This window comes from Chanodichthys erythropterus, chromosome 14, assembly GCF_024489055.1.
Source record: "Chanodichthys erythropterus isolate Z2021 chromosome 14, ASM2448905v1, whole genome shotgun sequence".
Taxonomy (NCBI): Eukaryota; Metazoa; Chordata; class Actinopteri; order Cypriniformes; family Xenocyprididae; genus Chanodichthys; species Chanodichthys erythropterus.
Genome location: NC_090234.1, coordinates 17437572 through 17450245, shown reverse-complemented (window position 1 = coordinate 17450245; position 12674 = coordinate 17437572). Strand labels below are relative to the sequence as shown.

The 12674-nt window shown below is 37.4% G+C and overlaps 1 protein-coding gene across 3 annotated transcripts in view; it reads right to left on the bottom strand.

The window, feature by feature from the left end:
- tns1b (tensin 1b) overlaps positions 1 to 8360 on the bottom strand; it is a 293434-nt gene extending 285074 nt beyond the window's left edge. For 2 of the 3 annotated variants that reach the window (XM_067408600.1, XM_067408602.1), the window contains exon 1: positions 7975 to 8359. In XM_067408600.1, the coding sequence (XP_067264701.1) occupies positions 7975 to 8079 (105 nt within the window). In that variant the 5' untranslated portion in view covers positions 8080 to 8359. Of the gene's footprint in view, positions 1 to 7974 lie in introns of all 3 variants that reach the window. The other variant, XM_067408603.1, reaches the window with a different exon arrangement.
- Between the last annotated feature and the right edge of the window lie 4314 nt (positions 8361 to 12674).

The following is a 12674-nucleotide window of genomic DNA, read 5'->3' as shown; positions in this document are numbered from 1 at the left end:
TCATCTGAACTTTCAGAAAACAAGCCCCATTTCAAAAAGAGGCCTTGCAGGCCTTCCTCGGAATTCATAATTAGGCTGAAACAAAATGGATACGTTCAACAAATTCATGTTTCATATTTTCCTTTTTCACTTACTGCCAAAAAAGGAATGTTTTGTCATGCTAGTGCAACAAAATAAGAGCAAAGTACATACATTTGGTGTTTACTTAATTGATGACTTGTGTGTGCATTTTATCTTGTTTTGCCACAAGTAAAAATAAAATCATGCAGGTTTGGGATGACATAAGGGTGAGAAAATAATGGTAGAATTCTCAATCCTTTTAAGCACTACTAGTGGCAACAGAATAGTAATCCTTTTTTTTTTTTGTTTTTTTGAACAGCCCAACTAGGCCGGCCATAGCTATGAATGTGGAAATTAGCCTTTTTTGCATTTCCAGTTTCATAATCCCAGGTTATGGGTTGGGTTTTTGGCTGAAATGCCTTCAAAATTCATGAAAGTTGTGTTAATATGTGAAGATTATATTGAGAATTACTTCAGAATTAAAATGTCCTTATAATTTACTTATCCCCAAGACGTTTTTCTTCCTTTCTTCAGTTGAAAAGAAATTAAGGTTTTTGAGGAAAACATTTCAGGATTTTTCTCCATATAGTGGACTTCACAGGGGTTCAACAGGTTGAAAGTCCAAATGTCAGTTTCAGTGCAGCTTCAAAGAGCTCTACATGATCCCAGACGAGGAATAAGGGTCTTATCTAATGAAATAATCGGTCACTTTCTAAAAAAAAAAAAAAAATATTTATATTCTTTTTAACCACAAATGCTCATCTTGCACTGCTCTGTGCATTACGTAATCATTAGAAAGGTCACGCGTGATGTAGGCGGAAGTACCGATCCAGTGTCTACAATGCAAATGTGCAAAGACTAAGTCAAACACCTTTTAAAAAAAGGTAAAACAACAATGTTGGATGATTTTGAAGTCAGAGGAGAAAATAAGATGGAGTTTTTTGCCCTGCTGCGGTACTTCCACCTACGTCATGCGTGATCTTTCCAACGTGATTACGTAATGCGTGGTGCATCACAGAGCAGTGCAAGACGAGCATATGCGGTTAAAAAGTATATACATTTTTATTTATTTTAGAAAATGGCCGATTGTTTCGCTAGATAAGCCCCTTATTTCCTCAGCTGGGACCGTGTAGAGGCCTTTGAAGCTGCACTGAAACTGCAATTTGGACCGTCAACCTGTTGAACCCCATTGAAGTCCACTATATGGAGAAAAATCCTGGAATGTTTTCCTCAAAAACCTTAATTTATTTTCGACTGAAGAAAGAAAGACATAAACATCTTGGATAACTTTTGTTGGTCACAGAGCTTATTTTGAAGCTTATGGAAAAATCCTGGGTTTTTGTGAACTTCCAAGTTGGCCTACAAAAATACATCACATGCAGCATAGAGAGTTAGAAACTTAGAAACAGTCATTATTTTTGCAGTTCTGTATAGTCATGGTGCCACTAACACAGAAAAGAAAAACCTACACACAACTACAGGAATAAATTCTTGCAGATAGGAAACACATTAAGACATCAAAGATGTTTAAAAGCACAAAGCGGCAGAAAATATTTCAGTGAAGTGTGCTTGGTATTGCTTTCCTCCTAATTCAAGTAGATGTTAACTATTAAAGAGTAAACATCTTTCCATAACCCCAAATCAACCCTAAGATTTATTAACTCAGTCAAATCACGACCACAACTTATAAAATCTCACATTTTTGCCCTGACAAGTTTGAAAGAGGAAGTTTTGGGCGTGCCTTGCAGCATCCAATTAAGGGAGTGGTGCTCTATTACGCCGTCTAAAGTAGGTTAAGTGCCCACGCTGTGCTCTTACAAGTGGTCTGATAAACAAGTACCCATAGTTTCTCCCTATAGATCTACCTGGTGCAGGTAACTGTAGGCAGTCACTCCCATCCAAATCCCTGGAATTTCCACCTCCCTTCTCCTGACGGCCTTTCCCACCCCTCTCTAATCCCACCACAGACCTGTCTGTGTGATTTATTCCCACTGGAGGGATGAAAGGAAGCTTAAGAGTGTGCTCGGAAGATTTGGGCACCGCTGGATAGTTAGGAACAGATGAGAGAACGCAGTGAGCTGTGATCCACTTCAACCAGTCAAACAAATCTCAATCTCAATTTTTGCAGTCTTTCCTTTCTATCAGTAGTAATACAGATTATAAAATGCAACAAACATGCTATCTGAAGTCTTCATAATTGTGACATGACATGCGTTCAAGTGATTTTGGTTGAAACAAAGTGGATGCATTAGGCAATTTCATGTTTGTTTTTTGCTTTTTAACTTAAATTATGTACATTAGGTGTGCAAATTATAAAACTTTTATCAATCTTGTGCTGCAAAATAGCATCATTGGAAATTGTTTCCCACAATTCTGTGTACCACGAGCCTGTCACCCAGTAAACCTGTATATTCTAGCAAGCATGATCACTATTATTCATCAACAGAACAAAAAATGGCAACACAATTTCATGTCAATTATGTTTTGACAAATTGCTGACTAAGTCATATGACTTTATATGTTCTCATTCGTCTGTTTTATATAATCTGCTTATGCCCCTGTGACAGTTATGTTTAGGGGTGGACTTTCAGGCTTTTTTTTTTTTAAATAAATAAAAAAAATACATTTTCTTACAATTGATTTATTAATTCATACGAAATCACGACCTCGTAAAATACGTGTTCTCCTAAGATCAGGTTGAAAATGCATACAAAAAAAGAAAGTCCCGTTTTTCACACTGAAAAACAGAAGCTTACAGGCAGAATGATAATGTACAATCATGCTTACGGTTGAAAGAAGTAAGGCTTACATTGAAGCGCAATATTCAAATATTTACTATTACTATTATTTAAAGTCTATGTCTCTAAGCTATTCTTCTCATTCAATGCATATGCACATATTTATTTATTTGCTTATTTTGAAAATCCTCTTGCAATCCAATGCATTAAGCATGCAAGGCCTATATTTTTGTACTTTTCATGTGCCTTATTGCACACTGTTCAGCAATTTAAACATAACATGCTTCTACAACACACTGCTTTCCCCCAAGGAAACAAGGTCTTATCCAAACTTTAATGGGGGAAAAAAAACGATTAAAACATCCTCAAGGGTAATTAAAGGGTTAGTTCACTCAAAAATGAAAATTCTGTCATTAAGTACTCACCCTTATGTCATTCCACACCCATAAGACCTTTGTTCATCTTCGGAACACAAATTAAGATATTTTTGATAAAATCCAATAGCTCAGTGAGGCCTGCATCGACAGCAAGACAATTAACACTTGCAGATGCCCAGAAAGCTACTAAAGACGTATTTAAAACAGTTCATGTGACTACAGTGGTTCAACCTTAATGTTATGAAGCGACGAGAATACTTTTTGTGCGTCAAAAAAATAAAATAACTTTGGCAGTTTGATACACTCTCCAAACCAGAGATTTGAAACAAAAGTTTCGGAAAGCTTCAAAGCTTCATGAAGCAGTGTTTTGAAATCACTAGATATTGTTGAATAAAGTCGTTATTTCGTTTTTTTGGCGCACAAAAAGTATTCTCGTCGCTTTATAACATTAAGGTTGAACCACTGTAGTCACATGAACTGTTTTAAATTGGTCTTTAGCAGCTTTCTGGGCATCTGCAAGTTTTAATTATCTTACTGTCAATGAAGGCCTCACTGAGCCATCACATTTCATCAAAAATATATTAATTTGTGTTCTGAAGATGAACAAAGGTCTTAACGGGTGTGGAACAACATGAAGCTGAGTAATTAATGACAGAATTTTCCTTTTTGGGTGAACTAACCCTTTAAAAGTTTGAAATGTTATTGCATTTTTACAGAGATCTCTAGTCTCACTAAAAATATAATTAATCTTTTAAAAAAGAATGCACATTCCTCTCATGAAATGAATGCCACTGATTTATCTTCACATCAAAGTAATCCAACATGGATGTTAATGGAATAGTTCACCTGAAAACTAAAATTCTGTCATTACATACTCACCCTTGTGTCAGCGAGTAAGTAAACAGTAGTAGTGGCCTTTATTTGCTGTTGACTGCAATTGCTAACAGAGATTTTGGCTGAGCCCCAGCACAAAATTTACGTGACAGAAGCATAATCCAGTAGCCCTGATAGACCCTGTAATCTCTTTATTCTGATTATTAGATTAATTAATTTATTTATTAAACATGACCAATTATGTCCTGTTACAAAGTCTTGATTATGTTTTTGGGGTCTGCTAGAATAGTTTTTCAAGCTTGAATGTTTAAATGGGTGGTTGGTTATGATTTAACTTTTTTTACTTTAGTTGTAAAAAAGTTGCTGTTTGAGCATAAACAACATCTGCAAAGTTACGATGCTCAAAGTTCAATGTAGAGGGACGTAGGTGCCGATTTAAATTTCTGCCGGTGGGTGTGATAGTTTCATCCTTACAGCTACTACATTACAATATACATAAAGAAGAGTCTAGTGGTAGATTGTCACGCATGTCTGAAAAACTGTAAAAACTAGGGCTGCAACGATTAATCGCGATTAATCGTTTGCAAAATAAAAGTCTGTGTTTACATATGTGTGTGTTCTGTGTATAATTATTATGTATATATAAATACACACACATCCATGTATATATTTAAGAAAAATTTTATATTTATATATAAAATATTTATGTTTATATGTAATATAAAAAATATATATAAATATATATATTTATAATACATGCATATATTTCTGAACTTTATACCTGTATGTGTGTATTTATATATACATCATTATTATACACAGAACACACACGTATATATTATGTAAACACAGACTTTTATTTTGCAAACGATTAATCGTTGCAGCCCTTGTAAAAACGTTACACAAGCCACAAGGGACCGTTCCTCTACTTATAATAGCGGCATCACTCATCATTATGATTTCAAAAACAACACGTTCCAGCACCAGATCGTTTATAATTTAACTCAAATTAACGTCAACTGGATGTTTCGTTTGCATTATCAGTGCAGCGAGGTGACAATTTTGACCCAAAACTATTATTTTCATGAGTGTTGTTGCAAGTCGTGCTCTCGCTGATATCTGATCATCAGTAACTTTACCAAGGTAGCCTACACGTTGTTATTTCGTCAGTCAATAATGAAAGTCGGGTGGCTGAAAGCTTCTAAATCCAGGAAAGACTACCATTTTAGGGAAAGAGCAAGGACAGAGTTTGAGCGCGCACACGTATGAGCGAAAGCAGAGCCACGAGACTGTATATTTGAGAATGCGCGTCCAGTTTGTGCGTGAGTGAATGAAATCCGCCTGAGATTTGTGCTCGCGTATCCAATAATCACTTGGATGCGCTCTCGACGTTTGTCATTAAAATAATGCATAGATACGGCCTTAAATAAACTATAAAAAAGTGAAGATCGTGTCTGAAAGCAGCAATGGATTTTTTATAAGTTAAAATCAATGGAGAATATCTCGTATTTTTCCATGGGTGCTCGACCATTTCCGTGGGTGCTCCAGGCCCCACGGGATCGACGCCTATGCAAAGGGAGATATTTTCTTTTACAGAAATCACTGTTTATGGACTACGAGCTTTTTCCCGGGTTAGTGACATCACTAACCCTGATATGTACATAAACCCTGCCCCAGAGAACACACAACAAAGGGGGTGAGGCCATGTTGAGCTGCTTTAGAGAAGAGGAAGAGTTGTTGTAGTAGAGTGTTGTTGTCATGCCGTCATTTTACACCGGACAGCTTCACAAATGAGGGTCAATTCAATGCCGCATTTGCACAAAAGATGAACATGACGGCACATGCTAGTGGATGAGTTGAATCAACTCCACAGCAACTACATAAATTTATGCACTAACCATTCAGAAACGTCCAGTTTCATTCTAAAAGTTGTAACTTCTTCCTGAGTCTCTCCTTCAGTGTCGACTCCGGTTTGAACAATGTAAGGCTGAACACCTTTACTGATGATCCTCATTTTGGCTGAGTGAGATTCTCCAGCTTTGTTGTTGTTGAGCAACCGAAGCGCGAGCTGTTAAAGCTCCGCCCTCTTCTGGAAAATGGGCTGGGAGAAGCAGCAGCTCATTTGCATTTAAAGGGACACGCACAAAAATGGTGTGTTTTTGCTCACACCCAAATAATAAATGATCTGTGGGGGATTTTGAGCTGAAACAGTGCACTGATATAGAGAATATCTCCCTTTGTAGTGGACTTTGTGCTTTGTAACTTTACAGACTTTTTTCATGCTCAAACAGTAACATTACACATTTAAAAAAAGTTTAAATTGTAAGCAAGCATAATAAGTCCACTTTAAAACTTTGTCTTCTCATAGTGCTGTTGCCACTATTTCATAAAAAGCAACAAGTCAGCTTTTCAAAGACATGCAAAATATCAGGGTTTGTGGAACCCCATGTCAGAGGGTTACCAAAAATGAAAGATGACTATCGGGATATGGGAGCAACATTCCTTCCAGTGTGTTGGTCCCTGTCTTGAGAGCAAAGCAACAATGTGGGGCTTGTTGCTCCAGCCCTTCTGCCCCAAGTAGCGCCCTGACTGACCTTCTAAATCTGATCCCACCACCCAGAGCAGACCACCCCATCAGAAGAGCCCCATGTAAGACGTCTTTGAGCTTTGCACATATACTAGTGAACTTTTCCCTGAAATAAAGCATGCAGTTCAACAGTGTTTACATGCACAAGAATATTCAATTATTAATCAGAATTCGGTCTGTTTTAATTATGTAACCATCATATAAACACATGAACCAATAGCTTGTAAATATTTCAGAATAATCTGAACAATAAAGATGATGTGCGTGTAAATTTGTTCAGTATGTGAAATGACAATGTTAAAACAATACCTATAAATAGATCACATGTGGCAAGAACGCACAAATTACCAATCTGGATTCCATCCATAATTAAACTGTGCAATGATGCAACTCATTCATTGATCCGAATGTGAACAGAACACTATTGTCTAAGCTTATTCTTGGGTTTGCCCTGAATTCTCATTCTGTCTGTCTTACCCTGTGAGGTCTGAACAGAAGATTCTGGGTTTGTTTTTCATACATAAGTGTATAGGTGGGGTTGTTGATACAAATCTAAAATCTGTCAACACATCAAGTTTAGACACACTTGACTGAATGTATGTTTCTCATGATATCAAAAACCTTTTGATCTTTAAAGGCGTATGCATGCTTTAAATTAGTTGTGTACACACACACACACACACACACACACACACATATATTACATACATATATTGTGCATTTCCAGAATGTACAATGGCTGGACCAGAAAAGCAACAAGTAGCCAGTGTCAGAAATTAATTCATTTATTTATTAAGGGACAATATTTGCCTGCTAGACTTGATTCTGGGGCATTTTATCACATTCTTTATATAAATAGGCTAATTATATACTGTAAATACTTCAATTAAATAAATTTTAAATAATACTTATGAAATCAAGTCAGCATAAAATATAAAAGTAGGTTTAAGCAATGTACACGACAGAATATGATATAAATATACGTGTTAAACATGCATTTTTAATAATAATAATAATAATCTAACGATGCAATCTTTTCAACATCAATCATTTTTAAAATCATTCCAGCACATTTAAAATATGAGATAGTTTTGATTTGTCTGGCCACTACATAAGTAGGAGTATCCAAACTTTTGACTAGTAGTGCATGTAACTATTATTTAACGACAACATAAAAATAATTAATAAATAAATAAATACAAATTTAAAAAACATATAACACCCATATGACCAAGATTCGTCTTTTTGAGAGGGGGAAAACCCTTTAAATTTCTCAACCATTGCACAGATATAGGCTAGCTTCACTGTCAAGTTCAAAGCACAACGTCAAGAACTTTCGATGGACTAGAATATTCCTGCATGAACCCATAAGTCTTACCTTAGATAACAGCCTCTTTTCCTCTTTCTTTTTCTCCACATGCTGATCCAAAGGCATCTGCAGAAAATCGTCTTCACAGCAGATGAAGCTCACGGTGCATCCCATCCAGACAGGTTCAGGTGAGCGTCCTTACGACCCATTCAACGCGAGTGTTCTCGTGACTATTCCTCCTGAAGGTCAGTACAGCAGGTACAAGCCCTCGCGCGCATTTCAGTCAGAGGTCCAACAGGCGTTATTCCTTTAGCGTCGGCGTCTCCGCACACGGTGTTCCTTTTGCCCGCAAAACTCCCATTCAGAATGACGCAGTGAGGCACTAGGAAGAGGAAGGATTGGAGTGTGAGGGGGAAAAAGTTAGAAAACTGGGATGTGTAACTCCGCGCCGCGCGCACACACCTCCAGAGCTGCAGGAAACGCAAATGACGTTCAATGTAAACACAGGTCTGCTCTTGTAAAGCGCAACGTGCGTTGCATAGCGCAAACAACTGCGCAGGTACACTATTTATCGTACTTCAAGTTAAAATAGTTTGAAAAGCTTGAAAGTTTTAACTTTCAGCATATGCTTTGTCAAGGCCACCTAGCAGTTTGTTTTTATGGACTTTCCTTTTCTAGTTACAATGGAGTTGTAAGCGGTGAGATCAAAGCAATATAATCAACACGTGTTTAATCAGTACATGCAGTTACTGATCCGTCACTGATCCCGCCATTGTTTTCATTTACTACCCCAAAATTAAAGCTTCAGAGGCTAGAATATCTTGGCTGGGAATTTTCAGTGTGCATTCCAACTTAATGTGCCATTTGTGATGGGGTTATGTATGTCATTCACACCCTGTGATGTCATCTCGAACACATGGCGAACAGCTATTTATAAAAACACACTACATAAAATATCTTGTTTAAACTTCTGTTAGAAATGAACTGAGCTGAGCAAGTAAAATGTATCACTACAGTAAGTGTACAATAATTGTTTATATTAAGAGTATTGCTTATTTTATACTTTATTATAATAATAATACTTTATTATAATATACTTTATTATATGGAGTATTGCTTATTTGTATTTCTTATTTCTCTCAAAAAATGGCACCTAATTGACAACATGTACGTGCATGATTTTTTTCTTAAAGTACACATGAAATCAAAATTGAGCTTATTTACTTTGTTAAGTGCTGTTAAATCACAGAAAAAAATTGCTTGTTGCGATAATCTTTAATCAAAATCTGAAAAGTTACTTCCGGTCTGTAATGGCGTTCCTTCTCTGATAACATCAGTTTGATGGCTTGGGTTGAAAATGCATAAACCACTCCTCTGCAACCATTTGTCTGCTATGAGCGAGAGATGGAGAGGAGGAGCGCTAAAGTAAAACTCTGCCCTCTATTCAATATTCCGTTTCACTTGGAAATACGTCACAACACTGGAAAAAAGACGTTTGCAACTTCCGGTTCACACGGACTTCAATGTTAATGCATTTGAAGTTAATGAGCGAGTGCATGTCTGAGGTTAGTGATGTGTAGGTTCAGACTACACAATATTTTTGTCTATTACAATAGTCACTCTGTCAGATTTTTACTCCTAAATTCTTGTTGTGTTGTGGACAAGAAACATGTCAGACTACACATTGTCTCCTGACCAATCATTGCTTGCCATTTTTATCAACGTGCATGATGTCATAAAGAAGGCAGAACTAGCGACTGACTTCCGGTGTTGTGCCAAATTTCGTCTGCGTCCGAAAACTGGAAAATGCTGCCTTCCGAGGACACATTTCAAGGTAGTAAGGCATCAAGGCACGTCCGAATCCAATGTTAGCTTCACTTCCTCTCTCATGAGATACCTTCATCTGATCGATTTTTGAAGGGAGCATAGATGTATCCTTAGCTGCCTTTGATATCCCACAATCCTGTGCTTTCCATTCTGTGACAGTTGAGCTAGAAAAATAAAGATGGCGTCCGAAAGTTGCGGTTGCTGCTCAGTTTGTGTATAAATGTACGATTTTGCTCAACATATTTCAATTTTGATATAATTTCTATCGAGAAATTACTACTGTAATAACTAAATATTTGTTTAGTTCTCACCAAAGCTCGCGCTATATTGCTGTAGATCATTAAACTGTTACGCTGCTTCAGAAGTCTGTACGAAATCAATTTCGTGAGGTACCTTAATGCACAAATGCTGCCGTACAAGTCATTCCCTTATAAGATAGCAAGGCAGCAAGACAGCTACCTAGGTTTTCGGACGCAGCCATAAACCTCCCTGCAAAATTATTACCCCCCTCGTTGAAGTGGCTACTTGATTGCCTAATCCTAACCTAACCCACCCCCACACCTAATCCTAAACCTACCAACACTCGGGAAGTAATAATTCAGCAGGGGTCAGAATTCGGCACAAAACCAGAAACAAGAGTGAAAACAAACTACCGAAGTGGCATGTTAGCTTAAAGGATTAGTTCACTTTGAAATGAAAATTAGCCCAAGCTTTACTCACCTTCAAGCCATCTTAGGTGTATATGACTTTCTTCTTTCTGATAAACACTCTTGTAGATATATTAATAAATATCCTGATGCATATGAGCTTTATAATGGCAGTGAACAGGGTTCACGAGTATGAGCTGAAGAAAGTGTTTCCATCCACACCCGTCCATTATAAACGTACTCCACATGGCTCCAGGGGGTTAATAAAGGCCTTCTGAAGCAAAGCGAAGCATTAGTGTAAAAAATTATCCATAAATAACAAGTTATGAAGTGAAATATCTAGCTTCCACCAAGACCACATTCAGTATTCAAGTTACAAAGAAAGGGTAAACTGGCATCACGTCAGTAAAGTTTTTTCCGTAAGATGTATAAAGAAGGCGTAGGACGTAGTGTAAGCGTTTTGAACTGCGAGAGTCATCGCTTCGCTTCAGAAGGCCTTTATTAACCCCCCACAGAGCCATGTGGAGTACGTTTATGATGGATGCACTTTCTTCAGCTCATACTCATGGGTCCTGTTCACTACCATTATAAAGCTTGGATGCTCAAGAGTGTTTATCAGAAAGAAGAAAGTCATATACACCTAGGATGGCTTGAGGGTGAATAAAGCTTGGGCTAATTTTCATTTGAAAGTGAACTAATCATCTAATACTAATTCGACTACTTACCGGGTTGCTGAAGCAATTCCAGAGTCAGGCTGATATCGTGTAGTCTGAACCCGGCATAAAACATGCCCAAACCTTCTCCATATAAGGGCTTTCCACACAACATTTACTTTTACAGCATTTATCCACAAGTATTTGCGGTTACAAATATCCGGCGGTGTGTGTACAGTACACACGTACTCTTCTGATAATGAAATTTGCACCACACGCAAATGACCCTTGCATACACATGAAAAATGAAGTATACTTTGGGCTTGAAGGTACATGGCAACGATGTACTTAAAAACGGAAATGTTTTTCTTTTGCGTTTTTGAAAAGTTTTGTGTACTGACAACAATGTTGTCAAAATTATCTCCATTCACACGTATCCGCAAAAATGACTAAAAACGCTGAATTATACATTTCAGGCCAGTAGATGGCAATGCCACTACACAACTATAGATTGCATGCGCATGACGTCATCATTATCACAAATGTGTGATTTTGCAGCTTATACGGAGACGTTGCACTTTGAAACACATTTTCAAAAGTTTGCGTTTTCGGGCCCCCAAAACACCATTGTCGTGTAAATGAATGGCCAAAACGCATTTTTCCATTTTCAGTTGAAAACGGTTTCATGTAAATGCCGCTTTAGTCTTTCACTGAATATGATGATATATATTTAAGATGAAATATCTATGTATAAGATTTACTCACTATCAAGCCATCCTAGGTGTATATGACTATCTTCTTTAAAGGGATAGTTCACCCAAAAATGAAAATTTGATGTTTATCTGCTTACCCCCAGTGCATCCAAGATGTAGGTGACTTTTTTTCTTCAGTCGAACGCAAATTATGATTTTTAACTGCAACCGCTGCCGTCTGTCAGTCAAATAATAGCAGTAGATGGGAACTTCAACTATAACAGTAAATAAAACTTGCTTAGACAAATCAAAATTAAAACCTGCGGCTCGTGACGACACATTAATGTCTTAAGACACGAAACGATCGGTTTGTGCGAGAAACCGAACAGTATTTATATAATTTTTACCTCTAATACACCACTATGTCCAACTTCGTTCAGCTTCCTGTTAGTGAGGTCAAAAAACGCGTTGTGATGACGGAAGTGATGTCTCGCCCATATACTTCAATGATCGCGAGACATCACTTCCGTTGTCAGAGCGCGATCAGACCTCACTAGCCGGAAGCTGAACGAAGTTGGACATAGTGGTGTATTAGAGGTAAAAAATTATATAAATACTGTTCGGTTTCTCGCACAAAGCGCTCGTTTCGTGTCTTAAGACATTAATGTGTCGTCACGAGCTGCAGGTTTTAATTTTGATTTTTCTATGGAAGTTTTTTCGACTCTTATTGCTCAAGTTCCCAATCACTGCTATTATTTGACTGACAGACGGCAGCGGTTGCAGTTAAAAATCATAATTTGCATTCGACTGAAGAAAAAAAGTCCTCTACATCTTGTATGCCCTGGGGGTAAGCAGATAAACATCAAATTTTCATTTTTGGGTGAACTATCCCTTTAAGACGAACACAATCGGAGTTATAAACACCCTGATGCTCCCAAGCTTTATAATGG